This window comes from Pelecanus crispus, chromosome 16 (genome assembly GCF_030463565.1).
Source record: "Pelecanus crispus isolate bPelCri1 chromosome 16, bPelCri1.pri, whole genome shotgun sequence".
In the NCBI taxonomy this organism is placed as follows: Eukaryota; Metazoa; Chordata; class Aves; order Pelecaniformes; family Pelecanidae; genus Pelecanus; species Pelecanus crispus.
In genome coordinates, this window is record NC_134658.1 from 8,757,395 (window position 1) to 8,784,980 (window position 27,586).

The 27,586-nt window shown below is 61.0% G+C and overlaps 2 protein-coding genes across 4 annotated transcripts in view; both read left to right on the forward strand.

Moving 5' to 3' along the window:
* MAP7D1 (MAP7 domain containing 1) lies at nucleotides 1-27,459 on the forward strand. Its single transcript, XM_075722187.1, has 21 exons — nucleotides 1-49; nucleotides 6,890-7,053; nucleotides 7,171-7,567; nucleotides 7,705-7,773; nucleotides 8,427-8,590; nucleotides 8,916-9,030; nucleotides 10,680-10,790; nucleotides 12,295-12,417; nucleotides 12,559-12,701; nucleotides 12,829-12,962; nucleotides 13,060-13,310; nucleotides 13,387-13,561; nucleotides 13,627-13,786; nucleotides 14,080-14,184; nucleotides 14,309-14,362; nucleotides 14,474-14,531; nucleotides 14,651-14,768; nucleotides 14,841-15,046; nucleotides 21,725-21,790; nucleotides 26,111-26,161; nucleotides 27,404-27,459. Exons 1-21 carry the CDS (start codon nucleotides 1-3, stop codon nucleotides 27,457-27,459), a joined length of 2,769 nt encoding a protein of 922 aa, XP_075578302.1.
* THRAP3 (thyroid hormone receptor associated protein 3) overlaps nucleotides 16,473-27,586 on the forward strand; it is a 33,856-nt gene continuing 22,742 nt past the window's right edge. The window contains exons 1-3 of one of the 3 annotated variants that reach the window (XM_075722198.1): nucleotides 16,473-16,515; nucleotides 21,725-21,790; nucleotides 27,404-27,489. The gene's annotated coding sequence lies outside the window, so the exon portion shown is untranslated. Of the gene's footprint in view, nucleotides 16,516-21,724; nucleotides 21,791-26,838; nucleotides 27,086-27,403; nucleotides 27,490-27,586 lie in introns of those variants that run through there. The other 2 variants (XM_075722199.1, XM_075722200.1) reach the window with 2 other exon arrangements.

Sequence of the window (27,586 nt, forward strand, 5' to 3'; positions counted from 1 at the left end):
ATGGAGAGGAGCCGCGCCGGGCGGCAGCCCCAGCCCCAGCCGGCCCCGGGTAAGGCTCCGCGGCGGGGAGGGCGGCTCCGGGCAGCGCCGGGCCCCTTCCCGCACCGCGGGCGGGGGGCAGGATGCGGCCCTCGGGCTCCGGCCGCGGCCGGGGATGCCGGCGGGGGATGCCGGGGCGCGGCGCCGGGCCCGGGGATGCGGCGGAGCGGGGCGGGGGCCCGGGCGGGCGGCGGCGGAGCTGGGGGGGACGCGCGGCCGGGGCGGGGGCTCCTTCCCGGGAGGGACAAAGCCCGGGCACGGCCCCTCCATCTTGGGGTGGGACGGAGCCGCGCAGCCCCCGGCCCCGCCGCCGCCGGGGGGGTACGGGGGGGGCTGCCCTTGGGGAGCCCTCCCGGGGGCGGCCCCGCCATTGGGGGGGGGGGGGCTGGCGCCTGCCCCTCTGCCCCTCTGAACCTGCCCTTCTGCCCCTGCCCCTCTGCCCTCCTGCCCCTCTGCCCCTGCCCCTGCCCCAGCTTTTCCCCAGCGGGCACTGGGCAATGCCAGGCTGGCCCCGAGCCCCTCCCCGGGCGCTGCTGCTGGGGGTCCTGGCGGGCACGGCCCTGCTGCCGCATGCGGGGCCTGCTGCCCGATGCCCTGCCTTGCCCCGCTCCGCTCTGCCCCGCTCCGCTCTGCCCTGCTCTGTTCCGCTCCGCAGCGGGGGTGCCCGCCTGCCAGGGCAGCCCCGCTCCTGCGCTGGGGCGTGGGTGGCCCTGGGGTCCGCGCCCTGGTTGTGCCGGGGTCACCGCCACGGCCCGTCCCGCAGCCCAGCACCCTGGCTGGGGGCAAGCAGAGGCGGCTGGCGCTGCCCGGGGCAGAGGCTGATGCCGGCGAGTTGAGGGATGCAGGCGTTCCCCCCCGCCTGCCCGGGCCGGCTGTGCTTGCCCCGGCCGCGGGGACCTGGGGTCCCGGCCAGGCCAGTGCCCGCGCTGCCCCAGGATGAACTCTGCCGCCGGCCTTCAGCTCAGCAAGCTGGGGAGGGCGGCGGCCGGCGGGGCTGAGTCTTGGGGTGAGGGTTTGTTTTGGCTCTTCCCCGCAGAGCTCCGGCCAAGCGCTCTTTGGCCCCATCGGGCTGCTTGCTCTCGGCGCGGAGCTGTGACTAAGCAGGGCTCCGTGGCGGAGCTGCTTCCCACCGATGGAGGAAGAGGAGAGGCAGCTCCCCTCCCCCTCGTCCCCGGTGCCCGCCGCCGCGCCGTGATTCATCAGCCACGGCCGCCCGGGCCCTCGCAGGCGAGGAGGGATTGCTGCTGGCTCCCAGCAATGCCGAAACGCTGCTTGCCCTTTATTGGCAGCTCTCGAGCAAACTGGCCGCGGATCCCCGGCCACGCTGCCCAAACGGCGCGCGTCCTGCGCTGCAGACATATTGTCTGTGTCCCGCTCGCCGCCTCTGCAGCCTTCCCGCCCGCCCCGGCGCACAGCCGGCTCTGCCTTTCCTTCCCTCTCGATGCTGTCGCTGCCCGGGGAGGGGGATGGCTGCTCCCAGCCACGCTGGCCTCTCCTGCGGCCGGCCGGGCCCCCCGCACCCCCGGGGCGGTTCGGCTCCCCGGTGCGGGGAGGCACTTGCCGCTCTGCTGTGGGTGGCGGAGGATGGCGGCAGCGCCAGGGCGATGCCAGCGGCTCTGCAGCACCTCCTGCTCCGGGGAGCGTCCCTGAGCCTTCTTGTTTGGGTGACCTGCCTGGCCAGGCAGCCCAGGCTGCTCCCTGTCTCGCGGCCCAGCGCAGGTCGGAGCCCCTGGCCCCCCGCAGCGTGCCACGTCGTGGCCACCAGCGGGGCTGGGCTTGCGCTCCAGGGACTGGGACCCACTGCGGTGTGGGGCAGCCGGTGGCACTGGGGGGCAGGAGCTGGCAGAGGGCAGACGGGGCAGGGTGCAGCCCCATGGAGCTGCCCGGTGGGATGCTGCCCCGCAGGCAGGCAGAGGGGCGAGGACCGGGGCAGGGAGTAGGCAGGGGTGCCTCCCGGGAGCCCCCTGATTTCTCCAGCCCTTATCCCTCCGGCACGGTGGAGAGGGAGGGTGCAGGGCAAGCTGGTTGCCAGCCAGCGCCTGTGTTTGGGAGCAGGCAGCTCAGGAGCTCTCCCAGCGTGGGGACGCCAGCGGAGCCGCTGCTGCGAAACTGTCAGAGCAACGTGATGCGACGTGCGGAGCAGTGATGTGACAGTCCCGTGGTGCCATGTCCAAAATAGTTAGCGCAGCTCTCGCTCCTCAGAGGGCTCTGAGCAGGGACGGGTGGCAGCGCAGGCAGCCTCCTGGGAGCGGAGCCGGATCCCGCACGGCCCCAGCCCCGGTAGGTGCCCGCATCCACGTTGTGAGGCTCAGGACCCATTTTTCGGAGGTGCGGGGCACTTGGTCCCCAGCAGGCGCGGATCCCCATGCCCTGCCTTTGAGCCAGGTTTCTGTTTTCCCAGCGTGATGCTAGCAGGCAGGTTTTCGGGAGCGCGGCTGGGCTGGCTGCCCTCGGCGTTGGCGGCTCCGCGCGGGTCGCCCCAAGGACGAGGGCACCTCCTGTCGCCGCTGCCGGCGCTGCCCAGATGGATGGCAGGCAGGTGCTGCCTGCCCCTGCCCTCGGTCTGTTGGGGGCTGTGCTGTGACCGCAGCCAAATGGAAAGTTTGCCGTGGGGGTGCCGGGGTGCAGCAGCAGCTCGGGCTCTTTCCTCTGCGTGTATTTTAAACCCTGGAAACCCCCCGGCTCTGGCCCCGCTCTGGCCACGAGATCCTGTCTCCCAAGTTCCCCTTGTTGCTCTCCGGCTTGGCACGTCACCGCCGGCTGGGTGCTGAGCCGCAGGAGCTCGGCAGCCTCTGCCGGGGGCTGGCGCGGTTCCCCCATGGCTGCCCCCACGCCCCCTTGTCCCAGTGCCATGGGGGGGGTACAGATCCCGGGAAGGAGGGCTGGTCCTCTGTGCTGGGTGGGCTGGGCAGCGGATGCAGCCCCCTCCCAAACCAGCCCTCCTAGGAGCGGGTGCAAAGGCAGCGTGGCCCCAGCCGGGTGGGCAACGCCCTGCCGTGCCCCTTCCTCCTGCCCGGCACCCACCGTGGGCATCTGGCTGCACCGTCCCGGCTGCCCTGCTGCCTGTGTCCTTGCTGCCTGCTCCTGCCTGGCCCTGGAGGCCTGTCCCCGAAGCGGGGCTGCAGGCAGCATGTGGGGCACCATGGGACGATGCCTGACCTGCCCGGCACTGCCGGCTGCGCTTTGCTGGCTCTGAGCCTGCAGGGAGAGGAGCCAGCCTCAGGCTACAGCACCCGTGCTGCCCGGGGCCAGGGTGCGGGTTGGGCCAGCAGCACCACGGGACCCCGCCACGGGGGACAGGGTGTCATCGCCGTCAGTGGCTGCCAGGGTGGCACTGGCCACCCCTGTGGTGCGGGGCTGCTGGTGCTTGTTCTGTGCATCTCCCTGCCCATGCATGTGAGCTGGGGCTGAGGGTGTGCGTCAGCGCTGCGCCCGCGGCCGGGATGTGCCGGGGATGCTTGCTCACTCTCCCTGTCACCCAGGTGCGAAGGAAGGGTGCTGCAGCACAGGGGAATCCCGGGAGCTGGGTGGGACAGGGCAGGGCTCGGCTCTGAAGCACATTGGAGATGTGGCTGGGCGGAGTGGGATCAGGGGCAGCACCGGGGCTCCGAGCCCCCCCAGGGCTTTGAGCAGCCCCGTGCACCCCATGGCACTCCCATGGCCTCAGGCCACGCTCCCTGCCGGACACCAGCACCCGCAGAGCAATCCCAGCCCCGGGGCCGTGGCTGCCTCCCAGCTCCGCACCGGGACCTGCTGGAGAGGTCCCGGGGACCCATCCTTCCCCCTCCGCTGGCACGGCCGCGGGGCTGCCGTCGAGGCCGGGGGAGGCAGCTGGAAACCAGCCACACTGGGGAGGGCCCGAGGGTGCAGTGGGCGCAGGGGTGTCCCCACGGGCTGCGGGGAGCGGTCCTGCAGAGCCAGCACTGGCTCTCGGGGCTGGGGTTCCCCTCAGGACCTTGTCCCTGGGCATCGCAGGGACTTGTGCGATGGCCGGGGTGGCCGGGTCTGCTGGCCGGCCGCTGTGACGCCAACCGCTCTGGGTGGCTTTGCAGCGGCCACTGACGGGCCCCCGCTGCACCCACCAGCCCTACTCTCCTCTCCTCCCGGGGTAGGGGTGGGCCCCGTCCGATGCCCCCGGCCCCGGGCAGGTACTGCCTGCGGAGCAGCCCATGGTGGGCCCCGGCTGTGCCACGGAGCGGGAACACGAGGATACGGCAGATGGGGGGAGCTGAGGTTAAAGCAGGCGGGTGTCCCCCCGCCCTTGTGGGAAGCGCCCTGCGGGGGTGCGCGGCGGACGCTTAACGAGGGCTGCTCGCCTTCTGACTGGAGCGCCCCGCGGGCCTCGATGTGCTCTCGCTTCACGGCGCTGGGAAATTCGCCTCTGCCTGGCTGAGCATCCCCAGCCATGTGCCGGCCATGGAGCAGCGCCGCGCTGCGCAGTGCCGGGTTGGAGGTGCGGGTGGTGCTGGATGGCACAGGCACCGGTGCCACATGGACCCGCGGGAGGAGGCGGGATGGGCTGGGTGACGCGGCGTCGAGGGGCAGCACCTCGCCCTAGGGCCGTGGCCCGGGGCTGGGCGCAGCGCTGTGCCGGTGCCAGCAGCGGGGCCGGTGCTGCGCAGGCTCGCCCGGGCCAGGGGCTGCAGGGGAGCCGTGCCTGCATGTCTGGGGGCTGGGGAGCTAATCCCCTGCGGAATGCCCCGGCCGGGGGAGAGGGGACGCCCGCGCCGCCTGGGCGCAGGCAGCGTTGGGTTTCAGGGCAGCTGCCGTGCTGGAGCAGTGACAGGGACAGATGGCGGCAGAGCTGGCCCCAGCCGCGCACAGGGGTTTTGGCCGGGCCCGGCAGCCCTGCCCTGGCCGCAGGCGCTGCCGTCCCTCCGGCCGGCGGGGCAGGACGGATCCTGCCCAGGGCTGCACCCGGGGCTCCGTGCCTGGCGGCGCGGGATGGCAGGAGGCACCCGCCGTCCCCCGGCACCGCTCCCCGCACATCCGGGGCTGCGGGAGGTGTTCCCATCTGCTCGGGGTGCCAGCCTGGCCTTGAAGCTTTTGGTCGGCTGGCAGCGCCCGGCTGTGCCGCCGCAGCACTCCTGGGGGGTCCCTCCCGGCTGGGACGCGTGGTGCCACCGCGGGCATTGTCCTCAGAGCTGGTGCAGGGGACTGCCAAGCCCCCCTGCCTGTGGGTGCCGATCTGGGGCAGCCCCGGGGGGATGGGGCAGGGGAGCCCCCAGCTGCAGCCCCGGCACCTTCCCAGCCACGCACCAGAGTCACGGCCGGCTCGTGGGGCGCAGCGATGGGGATGTGGGATGTGCAGGATCGGGGCCAGGGGATGGGCTGGCTTCCTGCAGCAGAAAATACCCGGAAGGCTGCGCGGGTCTGCGGGGGGGCCGGGGCTGGCTGTGTCCCCCGCGGAGCCCGGGGTGGGTGAACCCTGGCTGGCACAAGCCCCGGCCTGCTGGGGGGTCACAGCAGGACCCCCAGCCCCTCCCTGAGTAGGTGGGTGCTGCTGTGGGTGCTGTGCCCTGGTGTGGGTGCTGGGGGACCATGGGGCCTGGGGTGCACCCATGCCTGCAGTTGGGGGGGGTTGTCGGTGCCTTCCCTGGCAGCCTGGGGCTGCCCCCGTGCTGGGCGGGCTCCGGCGTGGGGTGGAGGAGCGGCGCCGGCCGGTGTTTGCAGAGCCCACACTTTGCCCCTCGCCGAAGATCGTGGAGAGCTCTGCAAACACGGCCAAGCCCCGTGCATGATATGACCCCGCGGCAAGAGCCGCTCGCCGGGGCCGCCGGGGGCCGGTCGCTGGTGTCCCCGCCACCCCACGCCGCCGGAGCTGGGGCCACGCACTGCAGTGGTGCCCGTGGTGCTGGAGCTGGGTGCCCGTGGCCCTGGGGCAGGGCGGGCATCGTTCCCAGGCAGGAGCGGGGGCACTGCCCACTGCGTGGGGGTCGGGGCTGCGACCCTGGCACGTGCCCCGAAGGCGCATTTGCAAAGGGCTGGTTAACCGGGGCTGGGGGTATCACCGCTGCTGGTCACCGCGGACTGTGCCGGCACATCCACCCTGTGCAGAAGGCACATGCTGCGGCTTCGCAGGGCAGCTGCCACCATGGCTCTGTCCCCAGTGCCGGCACGTGCCGTCCCTGGCTGCCGGGTTTCCCGGGGGCTGGCTGGGATGGGGGGGCGATGCCCCGGGCTGCTCCCCTCGGGGCGCCCAGAGCGGGCACCGTGCTCCCCGCCTGCCCCACAGCAGGGCAGCGAGCAGCCGGGCCCCGCGTGGGGAGGGGGCTGTTTTCTGGCGGCGGTGGCGGCGGCCTTGTGTGCATTCCTGGGCCATGAGTTCATGGCTGCGCGCGGGCCTGGCTGCGGCACGGCGCTGGGGGACATGGGCCGGAGCGGTGACGTCAGGCCGCGGGGCCCGCGCCCATCCTGCCTCCGGCTGTGCCGCGAGCACCGGCGGAAGCGGCCCCGCATCCTCTGGGGAGAGCGTCGGGGAAGCGTGTGGGTCCCGGTGCCTGCGTGGGGTCTCCGTCCCCGCGTCCCCGCGCGGTGGGACCGGGGTGGCAGCTGCCGGGGGAAGAAGGGCGGCTTTGTGGTGGTGGTGCCTGGCAGAGCCCTGGCTGGTCCCTCTATGCATTGTGCACCCGGCGCCTGGCACCCGGCGTGGGGCGGCGTGGGCATCCCCCGAGACGGGGACAGCAGCAGGGCTCGGGTGGGGGTCCCGCTGCCTTCCCCGGGGGGACCTGGGGACCGTCCCCAGCCCCTGTGGCCAGGGACAGCCCTGCTCCTGAGGGCTGTGTTTGGGGGGGACGGGGCTGCCCCAGGCTCGCCCACTGAGTGACCATCCGTTCTGTTCTGCTTGCAGGGAAGCCACCGTCCCCGATGGGAGACAGCGTGTCCCCCCCCACCTCACCGCCCCCCTCGCCTGGGGACGCCCTGCAGGGAGAGCGCACCCCCCCGCAGCGGGACCGACCCGTCCCTCCAGCCGTCACCCCCTCCGGACAGCCCGTCTCGCCCGTCCCTCCAGCAGTCACCCTTTCCGAAAAGACCGTCTCGCCCGTCCCTGCAGCCGTGACCCCCTCCAGCCAGCCCGTCTGTCCCGGGCCCCCAGCTGTGACGCCCCCCGCCGAGAGCAGCACCCCACAGCGTGACCGACCCGTCCCTGCAGCCGTGACGCCGTCAGGACAGCATGTCTCCCCCATCCCCGCAGCCGTGGCCCCCTCGGCGGAGAGTGTCCCCCCATGGTGTGACAGGTCCCCACCTGGGCCCCCCCGGCCCCCTGCAATGGAGTACCCCAAAGAAGAGGCATCCCCCCATGCTGCCGGCCAGCCGGTCCCCATCCCCACTGCCCCTTGCCCGGCAGAGACGCTGCCCCACGGGGGTGATCCCCCGGCCCCGACTGCCAGCGAAGGGGCCCTCTCCGATGCCAAGAGCCCCCCGGGCGGCACGGCCGGGTCCTTGAAGGATGTAACCCCCCGGAGTGACCGCACCACTCCGGCCACAGCCTCCCCGGCTCCTGCCGCCAGCCCCAAGCCCAAGCAAGGTGGGTGCCCGGGGGGGCCAGGGGGGCTCCGGGGATGCTGACACCCTGCGGGTGCTGCTCGATGCCTCTGTGCCCGGCTGGTGCCAGCATGGCACTGGGGGTCCGGGCGCTGCTCTGACGGTATCTTCCCCCTGCAGATGCTCAGAAAGCCCAGGCGAGGCACAAGCAGGCGAAGGAGCGGCGCGAGGAGCGGGCCAAGTACCTGGGTACGGTGCTGGGGGAGCAGGGTGGGACATGGGGCCAGCGAGCCCCCAGGTGTGCACCGGGAGGGAAGGTGAATGCGGGGGGAGGCCCGAGCTAAGGAGCTTTGCCGGGTCATGGGCAATCCCATTAGCTGCAATGAGCTGAGCCCGCGCAGGAGCTGCCGTGCCAGTGCTTTGCCCGCCGGCACGCCACTGCCCCTGCTGCCGCGCTCCCCTGGCCGTTCCCCGCGGTCCGGGTGCCCCCCGGGTGCATGGGTGCCCCCGGTCCGTGCGGGTGCTGCCAGCCCAGCGCCCAGCTCCCTCCCGTGTGCAGGCAGCAGCAGAGAGCTCGGGGCGGCGGGCGAGCAGGGCCCCTGTGCCGTGCATGGGGCCTCCTCATCCCCGCGCTCTTTCCACCCTCATTCCCCCATTGTTCGCCAGCGCGGCGCAGCTCGGCGGGCTCCCGGCCTCCCTTTTGTCCTCACCCAAACCCCTCCCTCGCCGGCCGGCCGCAATGCCGCCTGCCCCACGCGCCCGGGGAGCCCAGCTGCCTGCCCCGGCCGGAGCCAGCCCTCGGCCCCGTGCCACCGGCACGGGCACGCATCCCGACCGCGGGGCTCGCCAGGGCCAGGGCTGTGCCTCGGGTGTGACCCTGCTGCCCCGGCTCCCTCCTGCAGCGGCCAAGCGGGTGCTGTGGCTGGAGAAGGAGGAGAAGGCCAGGCTGCTGCGGGAGAAGCAGCTGGAGGAGCGCCGCAAGCGCCTGGAGGAGCAGCGGCTGAAGGCGGAGAAGCGCCGCGCCGTGCTGGAGGAGCGGCAGAGGCAGAAGCTGGAGAAGAACAAGGTGGGGATGGGGGATCACGGGCGCAGTGGGTGGGGGGCCGGGGTGGCACGCTGGGGATGTGCTCCCTGGGGAGACCCTGTGGCTCTGGCAGCCCTTTAGGAGCTGACGACCGCGCCTGTCCTCTGCGGTGCACGTCCTTCGTGGTGCAGAGCCTCCACAGTGCCCAGCTCCTTGGGCGCTTGTGCCCTGGCTAGGGCGGGCATCACTGCCCCATCTCCCTCCAAGCGTCCCCATTGCTGCGGTATCCTCATGCCGGGCAGCTCCGGCCGGTCTCAGCCCCGTTTCCCCAGCCGCTGGCCTCACCCCGTCCCTCTCCCTCGGGCAGGAGCGCTACGAGGCAGCGATCCAGCGGTCGGCCAAGAAGACGTGGGCAGAGATCCGGCAGCAGCGGTGGTCCTGGGCTGGGGCCCTGCATCACGGCTCCCCCGCGCACAAGGACGGTGAGTGCCAGGCTGGGCGAGGGCATCCAGGGCCCCGCGGCTCTGCCGGCAGCGGGGGCGGCTGGGCACGGCTCTGCGGTGCTCTGTGCAAGGAGGGTGAGACCCCCCCCAAACCCAGCTCGGCCCCGCTCTGCTGTAGGGTCGCGCTGCCGTCACCCCGGGCTGTGCCGCGCTGTGCCAGGGCCCCATGGGGTCCCTTGGCTTTTTCCCGGTCTCATGGCACCGTGTCCCTCAGGCCAGGCATAAGCTGGAGGTTCTGCGTCACCGTCACCGTTCTGCGCAGGGACGTGCTTGGGGACAGCCCTGGCTGCCCGTGGGGATGCCGTGGCCGCGCTGCCCGGGTCTCTGGCAGCTGGGCATGGGTTGTGGAGCTGTGCAAGGCTGTTGCCGTCTCTCGTTGGGGTCTGCGCTGCGGTGTGTCCCCTTGTCCCCCGGCTGGGTGGGGGCGATGCTTGGCCCCTCCAGCCCCAACGTGGGGGTGACCATGGCCGCGTGTGCTCCTGGGTGTTCATGGCTGTGCCACGCCTCACCGTGCTGTGCCGTGCCCCTGTGGCGGCTGCCGGAGGCTCTGCCGTGCCCACTGCTCACAGCAGGAGCACTGAGCCCAGCTGGCCCAGCTGATCATCTTCGTGGCCCTCCTCTGGACTTGCTCCAACAGGTCCATGTCCTTCTTATGTTGGGGCCCCGGAGCTGAACGCAGTACTCATGCCGTGGGGCAGCTGTGGCAGCGGCGGCTGTGGCAGCGGCGGCTGTGCCTGCCCGGGCTGTGCGTACTGGCACCATGTGCCCGGCTGTACCCATTGGGGCTGTGCGTACCGGTGTTGCGTGCCTGGCTGTGCCTGGCACCACAGGCGTGCAGGCAATGCGTCCGGCTGTGCCTGGCCGGGCTGTGCGTACAGGTGTCGTGTGGCCAGCTGTGCCCGGACAGGCTGCGCGTACGGGCGCCGAGTGCCTGGCTGTGCCTTGTGGCACGCTCAGGGAGAGACCCGTGTGTCTGCGGCACAGCACCCAGCAGGGTCCGGCAAGGGGACGCCTTCCCCTGCAACTTCCCACATGGGACGTGCTGCTGGAGCCGCTGCTGGCACTCCCGCTCGCCGATCTCCCAGCTGCTGCCTCTGCCGGCAGCAATCTCCTCTGGCCATTCTCTCCAGAGGAGCCCGGCGGGGGCGGAGGGGTCCCGGCAGCCTGTGGAGGCACTGCCGGGGCCACCAGCAGCCTCCTGGCACTGCCATAGGGACCCGGCACCGGTGTGAGCGTTGTCCCACGTCTGTCTGGACCTGCTGCCCTCAACCTGCTCCCCCGGGCTGGCTGCTCGCCCGGTGCTGCCAAGGTCCCTGGCCACCCGGCTCCCAGTTCCCAGGAGTGCTTTGGGGGATACTGGTGTGGCGGGGTCCAGGAGCCGCCCTGGCTCCCCGACGATGAGATCCCTGCATGATCCCAGCATGACCCCCCGGGGATCAGGCACCGAGCCGTGCCAGATGCCAGCGCCGTGTGTCGTGTCCCCGGATGCCAGCATCTCCCGGCCCCGCTGTCTGTGCCGCGTCCTCCTGCTCCTGCCCCAGTGCCCCGGCAAGCCGTGCATGCTGCATGTGGGGGGCCCGGCCCCAGCCCCGGGACCTTAATGCCCTTGTGTCTTTTCCCTCCTCCAGGTGCGAGCCGGTGCTCGGTGTCCGCTGTAAACCTCCCCAAACACGTCGACTCTATAATCAACAAGCGGCTCTCCAAATCCTCCGCCACCCTCTGGAACTCTCCCAGTAGAAGTAAGAGCCCTTTGCGTTTGCCCCAGCGCAGGGGGTGCAGCCCGGCCCCCCGCCCAGCGCTGGGGACCCCCAAGGCCAGGGTCCCCCATCCCCAGGCCCTGCCTTGCAGCACGGTGCCCATGGAGAGAGGAGAAGCCGTTTGCTGTTTGCGGGAGGAGGCTGGAGCCGGCCGGAGGCTCCTTGAGGCTCCATGCAGGCTGGGAGGAGGAGGAGCGGCTGGGTGGTGGCAGCCCCGTGGGGTGCCAGGACGGGGACTGGGAGCCCTGGCTCCCTGCCCTGGGGCAGCTCCGGTGGGTGCAGATGCAGCCGCAGAGCCGGGCTGCCTGTCACCGGACCCTCCTCGGGGCTGGGCACGGTGCTGGTGCCCGCCGCCGTGACGCCTGTCCCCACAGGCACCCAGGGCTGGGTGCCACGGAGTGCCGTGGGCGCGGTGCTGCGTCGGGTGCTGCGAGGTCGTCCTGGCCCTGGGCGAGCTGCCCAAGGCTGCTGGCCGCGCCGGGGGGGATGCATCCAGCACCGGGACTGCTGTTGTGTTTCGGGGTTGCCTGGTGATGGGCGTGCGCCTTCCCGGCCGGTATAAATAGCCAGAGCAGCTGACACGGGCGGCTGCAGGCGGTGGTGACGCAGGCGGCTCCTGCCGGCCCCGCGCTGGGGGCTCAGCCCCGGGAGAGGCACCCAGGGGCTGTCGGCGCTGCCCGGGTGGGAGCAGCATCGCCCTTGGCCGGTGCCGGACCCGGCGCCCTGTCCCCCCGGCTGCTCCTGTGGCTCTGTTTTCTCCGCTCCTGGCAGCGTGTGCTGCTCCTGGCCTGACCAGGGGCCCCGGTGGAAAGGGGCAGAGGGGCTTCGTCTCTGTGGGTGCTTCCCAGGCGCCCGTGGGGTGTTCGGTGCCGACGACATGCACTGAGGGCAGCCGGTGGCGGCCCAGTGCCCGGCTGAGCCAGCAGCATGGCCAGGGACCATTCCTCGGGTGCCATGAGCCTGGCCTGGCTCCCATGGCATGCCTGGTGACTTTGGCACAGCTCCCTCGGGTTGAGGGCACTCTGTGGTGTCCCTGCGGCAGCTGCAGCGTGCCGGGGGCTCGGTCACATCGGTATGGTGACATGGGGAGGGTGCACGCCAGTGCTGGACATGAGGAGGGGGCCAGGGTGGAAGGGGCTGCTGTCAGCAGGACTGCACCCTGGTGCTGCGGGTGCTGTGGTGCACCGCAGCCGGGTGACTGCGGGGCACGGGGACAGCGTTGCCGTCATGCCGCAGTGCCATCCTGCGGGTGCCCAGCTGCCCACCCATGCCTGCACCTGCACAACCCTTGGTCCTGTCCTGGCCGGCCATGCAGGGCAGCGGGGAGCCCTCCCCAGCGCGGCCAAGCTTTGGGCACTCCCAGGGCTGCACACGTGCCCCGTCCTCACCGTGAGCCTGCTCCTACCTGGCAGGCGGCTGCGGGGCTGGGGCCGGGGCCGGGGCCTGGGGGCTCAGGGATGCACTAAGGGTCCCTCTTGCTCCCCAGACCGGAGCTTGCAGCTGAGCCCGTGGGAGAGCAGCATCGTGGACCGGTTGATGACGCCCACCCTGTCCTTCCTCGCACGCAGCCGGAGCGCCGTGACGCTGGCTGGGAACGGCAAGGAGCAGGGTGAGCACCCAGGGGGGCACAGGGCCACACGGGTCCTGGCACAGGCAGGGGACTGGGGTGAGGAAGCCTGAAGCCAGCGGAGATCTTGGTGCCGGTGCCGTGCCGGCTCTGCACTGACGGTGCGGTCGCTCCTTCCCCCAGTGCCCGTGTGCCCCCGCTCGGCCTCTGCCAGCCCCCTCAGCCCCTGCCACAACCACCGCCTGCAGCACCGCTGCTGGGAGAGGCGGAAGGGGACCACCGGCAGCCCCGACGTGACGCCGCGCCGCAGGACCGAGCCCTTGCCCGTGAGTGCCACCTCCCATGGGACCCCTCGGTGCTGGGGCAGCCGCGGAGCACAGCGCGGCTCCCATCCAAGCCAGAGCACCCGGTGCTGCTGCTGACGCTGTCTCTGTCTCTTCCCGTCTGGAGCAGAAGAAGAAGGAGAAGAAGGAGAAGGAGCGGGAGAACGCCAAGGAGCGCAGCGCCCTGTCCCGTGAGCGCAGCCTCAAGAAGCGGCAGTCGCTGCCGGCGGCACAGCCCCGGCTCCTGCCTGCAGCAGACAGCAGGTAGGGACCCGCCGCCACCGGGGCTGCTCGGCCCCCCGCCCTGCCACCATGGGGGCTGCCCCAGCCCCGCTAATGCCGTCTCTTTCTCTGTTTGCAGCCCCGGCCCCAAGAACCGTCCCTCATCCCCTGCCGCCCCCAAAGCCCATCCAGCATCCCCCAGCCCAGCCCTCGGCTCTCCCCACAAGCCGCCCCTGCCCCGCAGCGCCCACTCCTCTCCCAAGGTGCGGGCCAGGGCCCGGGGGGAGCGGGGGGAGCAGGAGGGCCAGGCAAAGGCGCGCGAGAGGAAGGAGGAGGAGCAGGGCCCGGCCCCCCCCGAGCCTCCCAAGGTGCCCACAGAGCCAACAGCAGGTGGGTACGGGGTGGCTGGGGGGGCAGCAGGGCTGGGGGGAGCGGGAGCAGCACTGATGCTGCATGCACCCCACAGCCCCCCCGGCCCCTGCAGCCCCCGGCCCCGTGCCGGCCACCCCCCCAGCCAGACCCCCGGCCGGCACCACGGACCGGGAGGAGGCTGCCCGGCTGCTGGCGGAGAAGCGGCGCCAGGCCCGCGAGCAGCGGGAGCGCGAGGAGCGGGAGCGCCGGGAGCAGGAGGAGCGGGAGAGGTGGGTGCTGCCCCCCCGGCCCCCGGCCCCGGCCCCCGACCTTGCTGAGGGCCCCCTCCCCGCAGGCGGCTGCAGGAGGAGCGGGCGCAGCAGGCAGCGGAGGAGCAGACTCGCAGGGAGGCCCTGGCACGCCAGCGGGAGGAGGAACGGCGGCTGCAGGAGGAACGCGAGGCCCAGGAGAGGGCACGGGCCGAGCGGGAGGAGACGGAGCGGCTGCAGAGACAGGTCTGGGGTGCCGGCGTGCGGGGGCTGCCGGGGAGGCGGGATGGAGGGGACGGGAGGAAGAGGTGGGATGGGGACTGAAGGCAGGGATGGAGGGGGAAGGCAGGGATGCTCTCCTGTGGTTCCCACCCCAGCGGGATGCAGGGGCGAGAACCAGCCCAGCCCCTCGATGCCCAGGGTGGCGGGAGGGGACGTGCAGCCGGGCTGTGCCGAGCCGCCTGAGCAGCCTGTCCCCACGGTCCCTGCCCCATCCCGTCTGTCCCTGCCCTGTCTCATCCATCCCTGCTGCGCTGCAGAGGGAAGAGGCCGAGGCAAGGGCGCGCGAAGAGGCTGAGCGGCAGCGCCTGGAGCGGGAGAAGCACTTCCAGCGCGAGGAGCAGGAGCGGTTGGAGAGGAAGAAGGTGAGGGCTGGGGGCACCCCTGGGCACGAGGCACAGTGGGGGGGCCCCTGCAAAGGGTCCTGCCCGGCGCCTGGGGCAGGTCCTGCTGGCGAGGGCTGTGCACGAGCCCCTCTCTGCCCCACAGCGCCTGGAGGAGATCATGAAGAGGACGCGCAAGTCAGATGCAGCAGACGCCAAGGTGGGTGCCTGTCCCGGCTCTCAAGGCACCTGGGGACATGGGGGACTCCACAGAGCCCTCCTGCCCTGCCCAGAGCCGCCACTGCCCCTCACGGCTCTCCTCTCCCTGCAGAAGAAGGAGGACAAGAAGGTCGTGAATGGGAAAGCAGCCGAGCAGGAGGATGTTCCAGGTACATGGCCCTCCCAGGGCGCCTGGGGTCTGCGGAGCCACGACCCCCGTCCTTCTCCCCCGCCAGCCATGCTGCTGCCCAGGGCCATGGCTGAGCGGGGGCTCTGCTGATGTCCCCAGGCCATGAGAAGCGCATGGGGCCGATGCCGAAAGAGGAGGAACTCCCTGAGACAGAGACGCCGAGTGCAGGGACGCCGGGGGGGTCAAAGGGCCTGGCGGGAGAGGGGCTGCAGCCGAGGTGAGCGCAGGGGCGGCCAGGGGGGCCGGGGAGCGGCGGGGCCCTGGCTGACCCCCGCCCTCCTGCTCACAGCTCCCCAGCCAAGGAGATGGCGTCCCCGGCGTCCCTGGTGAACGGCGTGCAGCCCGGCAAGCACGAGAACGGCTTCTCGGGCACGGAGGGGTCGCAGGAGCTGCTGGAGCTCTCCCACCACGGCAGCAGCCCCGGCAGCATCATCCCCTTCGGCGAGAAAGAGCCCTTCCTCAAGCAGGCTGTGGTCAAGCCCCCCCAGGTGACAGGTGAGAGGCGGGGGGCACGCGGGGGGACGGGGCAATGCCACGGCTGCCCGGTCCCACCACCGCGCCTCCCTCCTCCCGCAGAGGTGCTGTGAGGGCCAGGCCCCGGCAGACGACCCCGTGGGGCCACCGCACACGTCCCGATTCCGGACGCCCGCGCAGAACCGTAGCTGTTGTCAGAAGAAAAACCTCGCTGCTCCCCCCTGCCTGCCGCGCGCGCCCGGCCCTGCCGTGGGGGGTCTGGGCGGCGTGGGACCCCGGCGAGGCGGATGCCGTCCCCCTGCCTGCTGCGGGGACGCTTGGTTTCTCTCTTTGTTCTTGTTTTTATTTCGTTTTTGGTTTTTTTTTTTTTTTAAATATGCACCTTATCAGACTGACACCCCCACCTAGCAGCCTGCCAGAGCCACCCCAGACGTGTGGTGTAATAATGTAGTTATTTAACTCGCTGGGTACAATGTATGTGAATACTGTAAATAGAGCTCGGCCGGACACTGGGGACGCTCGCCTGGCCGGGCCCTGCGTGGGCCGGGAGGCTCGGGGGCTGCCGGGGGCTGGCAGGCAGCAGGCCCGCAGCCCGGCCGGGGGGACATCACTCCTTGTCCCCACGTCCCCGCGCACGCTGGGTGCCCCGGGAGCGCGCGCCCGGGGCCCGGCCGGCACCACGCTGCTCTCCGTGCCCTTGTGACAGTGTTAATGCATCCGGAAAAACTTTACGAACAATAAAAGTGGAGAACTGCCTGGCCTCGCTGTGTCCCCGGGGGACGGGAACTGCGCTGCCCGCGGGCGGGCGGCCGCGGGGCTGGGCTGGGCGGGCTCCCCGGCAGCGGAGCGCCGGATTTACCCCGGTAAAGTTTTTACCGGGGGAAAAAAATTACAGGGGCGGATTTACCACACCCCCGGAGCCCCCCAGCAGGGGTGGCTCTGTCAGCTCCCCGCTCCCCACCCGGGGACGCGGCGGGACCACCCCGGCCGCCCTCGCCACGCATCAGCGGGCCCCGGCCCCCGAGCTGCACCGGCCCGGGCCCGGCCTCCGAGCCGGGACGGGTACGGGCGGCCGCAGGGCCCCTTCAGCGCCCGGCTGCTCTGCGGCCTCGCTCCCCGCCGCGGCGGGGGAAGCACCGGGGAGGCGGGGGGCGCGGGAGGAGGCTGAGCCCGGGGCGGAGGGGGCGGGGGGCGGCCGCGGCCCCCGCCGCCATTACCCGGCCGCGCAACCCCGCCCCGCCCCGCCGGAAGCCGCGCCCGCTCCGTGGCGCCAGGGGCGGGGCGGAGGCGGAAGTGACGTCACACCGCGCAGGGGGGCACCGGGACCTGCAGTCCGCCGGGCGCCGCCTGCCGGGGAGCGCGGGGGGGGGCGGACTGCGGCTCCCGGCAGCCCCCGCGGCGGGCGGCGGGCGGGCGCCAAGCGGAAGTGCGTGAGGGGGAGGCGGTGGAGGCGCCTGGCTGCTGAGGAGGCCGCGGCCGAGCGGGGTCCGGTGAGTGCGAGTAGGCCCGGCCCGGCCCTCCGGCGTGGGCCCTTCCCTTCCCTCCCCTTCTCTCCCCTCCCCTCCTCCCGCCTCGCACCGAGGGCCCTCCGCGGTCGCGCCGCCCGCCCGGGCCAGGCCTTGCGCACCCCCCCCCCCCGCCCCGCCCCTCCCCCTCCCCGGGCCTCGGCGCGGCGCGGCCCCCCCACCCCCCGTCACGTGCCGGGCGCAGCCCCGCGGCCCCGGGCCGGGCTCGCAGGCGGCGCTGGGCGCTCCCGGGGCCGGGGCCTAGGCCTGGGCACGGCCCGAGCGGGGCCTCGTGGCTGGGCTGGGTCGGGCCCCGCGCCGCCGCCTCCCGTCCCCGTGGCCGGCTGGGGCCGGCCCGGGCCTGTCCCCGGAGGCTGCCCCTGGCCCGCTTCGCCCCGGTCTGTCCCCGGGGACTCACCCCCCTGGCCTGGCCCAGCCCGTTCCTGGAGATTCCCGTCCTCCGCCCGGGCCTCTGGGCCCCGGAGATCCCTCCCCCGCTCCGGGCCTTCGGCCTGTCCCTGGAGGCTGTCTCCCTTCGCCGGGGTCACGGCCCGCGCCCGGGTTCCCGCGGGCCCGCCGCGGCACGGGAGGCGCAGCCGGGGTTCCCGAGGGAGGCGGGCGGGGGCGCGGGGCCGGGGGGCGCGGCAGCTCGCAGGGGCGGCAGCTTGTCCGGGCCGCGACCGTGACCCCGTGAGCCGGCGCTGAAGCCCGATGGGGCGCAGCTCTCGCAGGGCTCACGCACCGGCTCTCAGCACCGTGTGCTCCTCGGTGCAGCGGGATGGATTTGTTCCCTCACGTTCCCTGCTCTGCATCGTCCCGTTTAAAAGTGGAGTTTGGTAGAAACTCAGGTGATGCGGCAGAATGGGCTCTGCAGTGGCACAGAGGCACGTGCGGGTACTGAATCTTCATTTTCACCAGGCTGATGAGGGCTTGTTTCCCTAATTCTTGTTGGTTTGAGGATTCTATGAATATATGTCAAAGTCTCCGCAAGGCAGTTGTCACTGTAACTGCCTCCTGAATGGCTTTCTGAGTGCGTTTACATGCCGGGAGGTGACGTGATGAGTTTGGAGTAAGCAGTACTCTGTGTGGCAGCATTGGGAGGCGCAGGTTCGCTTCTGTTTTCTCGTGTGTGTGAGGGCTCCATAGACGTGGAGTGGGTGGTGGTGTGTGTGCAGCAGCCTTTTCTCGGGACTTGTTGGAGGTGGGGTACTCGTTTTTTAAGTATACAGTGATGTGTCTGAGGCTGTGGCACCAGAACAGATTTTTTCATTGAAATAAACAGTATGTAAAACCATTTGGAAAAGGTTCTAGGTGGTCTTGTAGCTGATGAGTGGAAGGAGAAGAGCCTTTCAATGCTGCTTCTGCAGCAGTGTCAGCACAGAGTGTGTGTGTGTAAGAGGCTGCAGGGTCACGTCAGCAAATGGACATTTTCAGGATGCTCTTTCCTAAGAGCACAGACAATTAAATCATCCGATTACTCTCTGCAAAGGGCTCTTGCAGTATTCCTAACCGCTAGTAGCAAAGGCAGGTGGTTATGTCAATGTTTATGGTAAGGCCAACGTGACGTTTTAGGTGCGTTTTTAATGTGCCTTTTGTGTGGACGCTGCCCTCAAGTGCTGTGGCTGAAGAGATCTGCTCTTTGGGTTTGTATTGCATAACCTGATTTCTGTTCCTCTAAAAAGATATGTTTCGATGCTTAGCCTTTCAGATTGCCTTTAAGGGAGTGTATTGTAGAGCCGGAAAAAGTGAGTATTTAGACACAAGAGTGCCTTCTCCTGGAGCATTTAGTAGTTCGTCCGTATACTTGCTCTGGCACTTTGCTGGTGCCCAGCGCAGAGTGAGGCCATGGCTGACTTTGTGAACTATGTTTAGTTACACAATCTAACAGCAGGTAAGAAGATAAAATAAGGCAGTTATTGTAGAGAGCTAAAATGCACATTCTTGTGACGTAGGATCCTCTGTAGAGTCTAGGGCCTTGTGATTGTGTCTAAATTTTCTTTGGATCCCGCTGTATGTTCTTGCTTTGCATGCCTCCCTACTGTGAATTAGTTGTTCCTGCTTTAGCAGGAACAGGGAGGGGCATGTATGAGAAGTCAATTTTAAGAGTTATCTCTGAAGTTCCTTAAGAAGCTGATATTGCCGGTTAAAAATGCTGCTCCCGAGGCAGTACTCCAGCAGATAGGCCTTAGTGTCCCGGATGTCTTTTCAAAATTGGTGTTGATTACACGTGAGAGTGTGTGATCTGCAAATGATACGCTCTCAGCACAGGGGGTTTGCAGAGTTCTGGAGTCTGAAGGGAGGGCTGCAGCGTTGCACCGTTCCCCTTCAGCTGGGGCTCCTGCCCATGGGAAGGACGGAGGCCATCACCGGCAAGGATGTGGGAGGCCTTGCCGCCTGCTAACTCGAATGCCCGCATTTTTACACACTTTTTTTATCCAGGGATCAAAAGGTAAAACCTTTAACCTGCAAGTTTACAGTAAAGAAACAACCTGGCCGTGGTGAGGAGGTATCTATAGCGCAGTCCACCAGGTATCTTTTTGAGGTGCTTGCTGTGAATGTGTTATAGTGGCAGATCTCACTGCCCTGCCACGTGTCCGTACGGACCGTCTGCTGGCAGTGGCAGGTGCGCGCAGCGATGAATCCATGCTCGTGTTCTGCGTCTGCAGAAGTTGTGCCTGTGTTTTTGCTGAGTTATGCTCTGGTGTCTTCCTGCTTTTTTTTCTTCCTTGCTAATTCCATGTCTCTCTGTGAGCTCTGTATCTCTCGAAGACATAGTTCTGCTCTTAGTGCTTCAGTTAGTGCTGTCGGGAAAGAGGTTTCCCTGTATGCTGGGATTTCAGAGCAGCAGTGTGCCCCAACCTTAACTTCTAATTCTGTTTTGACAAAAGCTTTGTTGTGTATTGTAAATTAAATGGGTGTTCTGCTATTAGGGTTACAAAAATATAATTTAGCTGTCTGCTGGTTTCTCCAGCTTATTTAAGCCAGGAAGCTTTGTAAACTGTTCAAGAAAATAGTCATTTGGGTCAAACCAGGCCTGTGCCCTGTGGGTTCACAGGTGAGGTGTTTGAGATTGCCTTGTTGCAGAAAAGCTGGTGAATGCCTTCTAACATGGTTGTTGCTATTAGAAAACAAAAAAATTGCATGTATAGAATACCAGGATATAAAATAGGTGACAATCCATGCAAGTCAGCAGATGTGATTTTTTTTTTTTTTAACCTGTTCTCACTTTCTCTACTGTAAAAGAAATCTTGCTTTGAGAGGCATAGGAAGTACTGAGCTGGACTAGTTAAGCCTGAGGATGCTTTTCATTGTAAAACTGTGGTGTTCCTTTTGTAGTTGTATCGCTAGCTTCCTAAAAGAATAGTGCAGTTTTGCCAGAAGCTTGATTTTTTTGTTTGTGTTTTGTTTTGTTTTGTTTTAACTCACTTGGCTTTGTCTTTGCAAAATGACAGTCTGCCATGTTGGAACTTGTTAATTGTTTAAGCAGCTACATAGCCCTTGAACTTTTTTCCATATCTGGAAAAGTTTACAATATACTGAGCTGTGTTTAATGGCTGCATGTGCCAGTACAATAACGTGGTTTTTGGGTCGTATGGTTTCCTCTGAATTACGATGGTACAGAGAGTTCCTCCATGTGGCAGGATTCCTGCTGCATATTTAGCCATATAGTTTAGGCCACGGGCATTGAAGGAGAGAGGAATAGCAGTGTTAATTGCAAAAGCTGTCCTGGCTCCCTGGGGAGCTTGTGCAAGGTAATCCTGCAAGGCTGTATAAACAGCTAACGGTAGGCGTTGGGGTTGTGCTGGCTTACCTTGGGCTTAGCATATCTCTTATTTGTGCTTTGAACTCACCCCGGTTCCTGTACTGGTAGACTGCCGTTCAGCAAACACTCGCTGCTGGGCCAGCCTGGGAGCGTGGCTTAAAACTGCTTTGTGGGTTTCTGTACTGGGCCCCAAGATGAGGAGAAGGTGTTAGATGTGGCACAAGAGCTCATCTCATCTCCTCTGTTCCTGCTGGAGTCATGCCGAAGGGGTGCCTGGGAACAAGTAGGTGCCATTTTGTTTCTGGACGACAGGCTGGGTGTGTAGGTCTGGAGTCTCTCTGAGCATAGAGGAAAATACCCGTCCCCTCTTCACAGTGAAACAGAGCATTAGCAGAGGCTAAATGATGGAGGGAGTCACTGCTGTTCGGTTTGAGAAAGTTAAGAGTTCCTGCTTAATTTAGCTTTATCATGTCAGAGTTATGAATAGTAAAATCATGGGATTACATTTCATGCCAGCTGAGAATTGTGTTTGCGCTGTTTCACTCCATGGTAACCGGAAGCTGTCGCGTCCATAAAAAAAAGAAAAATAATGGCACACAGAGATGACACCCAGCCTCGCTGCGTGAGCACTGGGTCCTTGCGGGGTGGGGTGGGTGTCGTTTCCTACCCAAGGAAGAGTTTTCTGTCAGTGCCCTTTTTTCCTATCACATACGAAAATATTTTGCATGTTTCTCCCCTCTTGTACGAGAATGAGGCCTCTTTGCAAAGCCCTGCTCGCAGCTACTGCTCCTTCCATACAAGAGCACTTGGACTGCTCATAATTTCATCTCCAAATTCGTCATCTGGCCATTTTTAGCTTGTCATGATTTACAGTGTAAGATAGCTGTACCAAACCCGAAAAAGCCCCTGCTGTCATGCTTGCACAGCTAGCCAGCGTGTGCCCTCCCCACTGCTGCCTGCGTTTCACTTTTACCTTTGGTTGAGTGGAAGGAAGGAAGGAAGGCTTGGCAAGTAACCCCGTAGGTCTCTCTGCTCTGAGAGGTGATGGCTTGAGGGGTGTGGGGGGTGTTAAGCTGCAGTTCTGTTCTCAAGGGAATTGGAGTCAGTGTTAATGACGTTAACTTGTGCCTTAACAGAGGGCTGCACACATGATATCTGGGGGGGTTGTGTACCCAATTATTTCAGGCCCCGTGTATCTGTAAATTATTACAGTTAATTGCTCCTGTAGGGCCGCGGATGAGATCGGTTTCCTGAGTTAAGAATCTGTGTATGCACTATCTGATTAGATTAAGTAATTTTGGCAGCCTTTTTTTACTGGGAAACGGTGCTGGGATGAATGGCTAAAATCAGAATCCTTTCCTATGCTTGTGAAATGTGAGGATTTGCCAGTATCTTGATTGGTTTAAATTTGATTTTCCCTTTTTTACTTAGGTGAGAGTTCAATCGCTTCTAATAAAGCAGTATTCAGAGACATAATTGATGGGATACTTATACAAGGTATGTAAACACAGCACTGAAAACTATCTGTTCGAATAAGCTTATTGCATACATACAAGATTTCTGTGGACAAGCACTTACCTCTGTTTCGTAGCCTAGCAGAGCGTAGGGATAGCCTGTTCTGATGGCTTGTGCTTACAATAATTCCATGATTTTTAATTTTTTTTTTTAAAAGAACTCTTAATGTTATACCAATTCATGGAAATCCTTTTCCTTGTTTCCCCCTGAGGTAACGAGATTCAAGTTACAGTAGAGATAAATCAAATGCTGGCTTGAGAGTAAATATGTGAATGGTTTTGCTTTTTGCAGCTTATAAATGAAAGTTGCTGGAGCTTGTATTTTCATAGGTTAAATGTGTGAAGAGTAGTAATCCTTTAGGACAGACTCAGTTTTGGCTGGAACTGTACTGTGTATTTCAGAAGACATTCCGAAGAGCCCCAGATTCAATTGTTTTTTGCATTACTTGCTGTTTCTTTGGAAGCATAACTTCCACATTTTTGTAAGTGCATTGTGGTCACTCTAATGAAGGAAATACTGGTGTACAGAGTCTGCTGGCTTCCAGACTGCAGTGACCTGAGAGGGTTGAAAACTTCACTGGAGGTCACAGTTTATTCTTCCGTTGCTGCGTGGGGAGTAGCACAATAACTTCAATTATGCACAAGTTTGAATTCTTTTGGTTAACTGATTTGTGAATAGTTTTCTTATGTAAATTGGACCAGTTCTTGCTTCTCTTGGGGGTTCTGAAACTACAGGCACAAGGATTCACAGACCCCCAACAGTTTTGACAAGGGTTCAGTTCACATCCAGAAACTGCTCAAAATAGTAGGGCTGCACTGTGAGGGAGCCATTAGTTTTGAGAAAGATCTGATTTTTCTGCTTGTCTGTTCCCAGGTTTTATAGGTTTGGAAGCAAAAAGCTGATTAAATAGTTTTTCTTTTCTTTTTTTTTTTTTTAATTATGGATGCTTTTCTTCCACATTTAACAGAAAATCCAGCTGCCTGACTTTTGTAACAAAACCATCCGGATTTCTAATCAGCTTTTTCTTGGATTTGTTTTCTTCGAGCTCCATGTCACTGAACTGTCTGAATAACAGCATAAGACTTTTTAAGCTCAAAGATATATAAAATAGCTTTTAGCCAAGTAACTAGTGTCAGAATTAAAGTCACCAATTGTGTTTATAGCTCGTCAAATTATTTGGAAAGGGATTGTTCAGCACTGCAATCTGCAGAATCAGTCCTTTTTTGAAGAACCTGTAGTCTTCCAACCATTCTGTAGAACCTGCTTCTAATTATCTGAAACCAGGGCTGGAGCTCAATATTAAACTTCTTTAGGGATTAGTTTAATTGTGTGAAAACCCAAACGTGCTGGAAGGGAAAAAAAAAATCTTAATTTTGAAAGTATATAGACTTGAGAGAAATTGGAACTGCTGTTGACAAACTAGTGCTTCTCTTGCCATGGCAGAATAATCTGAACTTTTTTTTCCCCAAAAGCATGTTTGGCATATATTAAAGTAGGACATACTGTTTTGGTTTTTTTGGTGGTGTTTTTTTTTTTTTTTAGCAGTGTTGTCCAGGAAAATTTTTGTTGAGGAGGTTGGTAGGTGTAGTTGTAGGCTTTAGTTTAACTTGTGTCATTAATCTCCTGAAAACATACACTGGATACTTGATCTAGAAAGAGGAATTGTTCTGCTTTTTGTTACCCTAATGAAATTTGAACTGGACGATTAGAAATAGCACTTTAGTTTGCAATCCACCAGGCTGGCAGTGGGAGCTATGCAGGGGGCTCTTTTTTCCTTCCCTTTAAGTCTTCCGTTGTTATCAAGAGCATACTTAATTTTTGGGGCAAGACCAAACCTTAGCTTGAAAAGGAAGAATCAAGTAGAAAGTGAGATTATTAGACTTTGATTTCTGAACTAGCAACGCCAGTGTGTGTTTTCTGCACTCTGTACGCTACTGCTGGCACTTCCAGTGTGCTCTGACATGTAGTTAGCTGAAACGTTTTTCCACTTCAAGTAAGTTCACAGCAAAATCTCGTGCAGTTGCAGTACAAAGCTTGCTGGGAAATAGATTTTACATAGCTGTCGTGCAGAGCAAGGTTGATCTGTCGTGCTTCTGGGCTGCTCTTCTAGAACAGGAGCTTTAGTTCACTTCGGTATATTGATGGTTGTCAACTGATTTAGGAATGTTATTTTCAACTTTTAATCTAATGTAGGAATTTGTGATAGTCAAATGCTATCGTCTTTATTTTAATTTGCTCTTTGATAAAACGTAGATCTGGGAGCTGCAAGGGACGAGCAGGTATCATGTGTCTTCATGCTAGCCATAGCTGGGTTGAAGAGAGGCAAGTTTTGGGGTATTCTTTGGCTGCGTCCCCCTGCATGAGCTGCCATTGTGCTGCGATCCCCGCAGCAGCCTCGACGGGTGCAAGTGCAAAGTGCTGCTTGGACTGCAGATCTTTCCAGGGAATTAATGCACAGTATGAAAAAAATACCCTTTTAGGGCACTTGCTGCAGGGGAAAAAAAAAAATAGCTTTTCTATTCTAAAAAAGAATAGCTCTTCTCTTCTTTGCCAGGTACATATCTAGTAAACAAAGATTGCTCTGATTTGACACAGGTGTCAGGCTGCTTTTGCTGAGTATATTGAGCCTGGGTGCAAGAAGAAGTACTAAGGACCAAATTTATTGCAGTGCTGCTTGTGTTTTTCCATTAGTCCCGTAGCTCCTTTGGCTTATTTAACCAATTTGTTCATATCCATGTTATTTGGTGTTTAAGTAGCAATTTGGTATTGGACATAGTGCAACTCTTATTCTGTAGGTAGATGGTTAAATTGAAGTAAGATCATACTGAAACTAATTTTAAAAGGTGCTGACAGAAGTGATGATTTTTTTACAGGGTTGTGAATTACAAGATCATGCATAGGACTGGATTTTTATTTGCTTGATCAGATTTTCTGCCTCTGTTAGGCTCGGATTTAGGTGATTACTATTGTTTAGGTTTATAAATAGCTAATTTCTTATTTTCAATGCTTTCGGAAAGAACATGGTGCTGACATTTCTGTTCATGTCAGCATTTTCCAATATCTTTGATATCTTTGTAGAGTACGAATTGGGATACAGGGTCAATCAGCAATAAATAATTTTTATCCTCTAGGGTTTTAAGTTGTAAATAGGCAGTTTCTTAGCTAGGACAAAGGCTGCCACAGTTTAAATCGATGTAAGCCTTTCAGGTATCTTAATCCAAATGTTAAAAAGCTTGTTTTGTGGGAAATGAAACTGTTTTTTTCCTATGTAGTTCTGTGACTTTTTTTTTATAAGTGTATTTTTGTAGTGATTGCTGTTGCCTTATTATAGAGAGTACACTTTGTAAGACGTTTGGTAGGATTACTTTTTTTTTTTTAGAATTAACTAATCTTGTTTGGGTTTTGGAGCTCAGGATTATGAATTGTAGAGCTGGTTGAAGGAGAATTAATTTTTTTTGTTCCCTGATAATGAAGGCTGTTGTGAGCAAATGAAGTAGCAGTTCAGCTGTTTCTCCCAAAGTGAATGTTTGTGCTAGCAAACACTAAATGGATGACAAGATGCCCAGGCAGGAATGTTTTCTCTAATGAGGTGCTATCTTGTTTGCTTCGGGTCTTACAGCAAAATAAACTGTAACAGTTTCATTAAATGCTGGCCAGAAAGGAACAAGTAAATTTTTGTTTTCCTGCCACAATTATATAGAGCTTTCTACAAATCCTTTTACAAAATATTTAGTATTTGCAAGTGAATGTTTTGTCAACACTGTGTAATAAACTGAAACTACTGTAAGGAGTTTTGCAGTGCTGTGCACACTTCTAAGGTATGTACATAAGCTGTTTCGCTTGTTTCCAAATATTCTTAGTGTTTATGCTCAGTGTATTATAGACAAACAAACTGCTTCTTTTGGTAGGGACATAACTGCTGTCTTTTTCTCTCTAAGCTGGCAAATTGTGGTGCTACCTGGTATAGCGGTCCTCGATGACATGCTTGAGGTGGAGTGATTTCAGCTGTAATTTTGTTAGATGGCTTTTCTGTACAGGGCCATGGTGGTTCTGTTCTGCTTTAACATTTGTGAGAGGTCTGAAATAATGATGAGTACTGCTTGAAAGACTTCAAAAAAAGGAGTGGAGGATGGAAAGAGACAGTCATAAAGTAATACAGGCCAGTTGGAAATAGGAAACAAATTCCTGGAAAAAGGCATTGTGAAAACTAGAAATGTTCTTCGTTTGACCCACGCCTTGGCATATAGAAATGTTCTTTACAGTGTTCTGGAATAAACTCCTGGACTATGATTTCTGCTTCAGCAGAGAACGTTGAGCACGTTTCCTACTTTCCTTTACGTATCTGGAAGAAAGGTTAGCTGTTCTTGCTTGTTGTGTGTTGTCTTGGTTTGTTTTTTTGTAGTAGTGCTCTAAATATGAAAATGGTATTCTACAAAAGAGAATTCAGCCAGCTTTTTATCTGGATGACACCTGTGTGCATTGGATTGTGCCAAAAGTTTGTGGTAATGTTGGTGTTTGGGGAATAGGCAAAAAACCAAACAAACCCCAAGTGTTCTATTATCACAAAGCAAGAAAAAACGGTTATGGCAATTTTTTTTTTCTGGCAGCCACTGTGAAAGGCTGAATGTCAAAGGTCTTTGTAAGGTAAAAGGCAAGATTTCACTCTTTCATGGACATCTAGACGGATGAATGTGACAGCAGTAAAAATAAAACAAAGTCTGTGGTGTTCTTTATTTGGCTTTTTTCAAAGATTGGTAAGCCTGATTTAGAAAACACTAAGCCTTGCAATACCTCTTGGGTGAGAATAGGACTTAATTGCCATTTCAGAGAAAGTATAATCTTCAAGTAGCCTTGAAGCCTTTTTTCAATGAAGTAAACAGAAGAAATGAATAGCTTTAAACAAGTTTATTTTATGGTTGAACACAGACTAAGTGACATTCCTGCTGTTAGATCAGGAGTTTAATAACATGGAGTCATTTATGAGGTTGTGTTTACTGTTGTTTTCTTTTTTAAAACTTGCACCTCTCTCGCAGTGCATGGAAGGATACTGAAATGTAATTAGACCTGTCAAAACAGCTCACAGTGGACTGGTGGCACCCTTTGAAGACGGCGATATGCTGATGGATGAATTTGTCAGGAAAATAATTGTTTCTCTTGGCTTGTGGATTCTCTTTAACAATATGGGGAAAATATTTAGTCCTGAATCCAGTAAGACCATACAAATGAGCTGAGAGAAATTACTCCAATACGGCTGTACAGACGTAGTGACAGCGATTAGTATGTATATAACAGGAGATGGGATGGGGGCAGGGGAGGCGGAGGGAGGAAGGAATAAGTAGACTTAAAATTTTGGAAGCTTGAATAACCATTCTAGAAACTATGTTCTTCATAAAAGTATATGAAAGAATTCATGGTGAAGTGGGCGATGAACTTTTGCAATGTATGCGCTCTGTTAAAATACTTAAGATATGCTGAACATCTTGGGTACGGCACTGGGTAATAGCTTAAGGAAGCTAGGCTCCCGTTGAATGCTGCTGGCAGTAAGTACAACGGTGTATGTACAAAGATGCTTCAATGCCTTTCTTCTCGTTTCAGGTTTGCTTCCTAATTTCATAATTGACAAAGCTGAGACGGTGAAACCTGACTGTTGAAGGGTGCAAGGTGTGAACCTGCGTAAGCAGGTAGGCACACAATAGAAAACAAAACCTTCAAAAGTGGTAAAACTGCCTGTCTTGGGATTTGGAATATATCTTCTTGTATCCTTTCTATCCTGGGCAT

Coding starts and splice junctions, on each gene's coding strand:
- MAP7D1 (XM_075722187.1), top strand. CDS start 1: ATGGAGAGGAGCCGCGCCGGGCGGCAGCCCCAGCCCCAGCCGGCCCCG. Junction 9,031..10,679: donor CTCCCCCGCGCACAAGGACG/GTGAGTGCCAGG, acceptor TCCCTCCTCCAG/GTGCGAGCCGGTGCTCGGTG. Junction 12,418..12,558: donor TGGGAACGGCAAGGAGCAGG/GTGAGCACCCAG, acceptor TCCTTCCCCCAG/TGCCCGTGTGCCCCCGCTCG.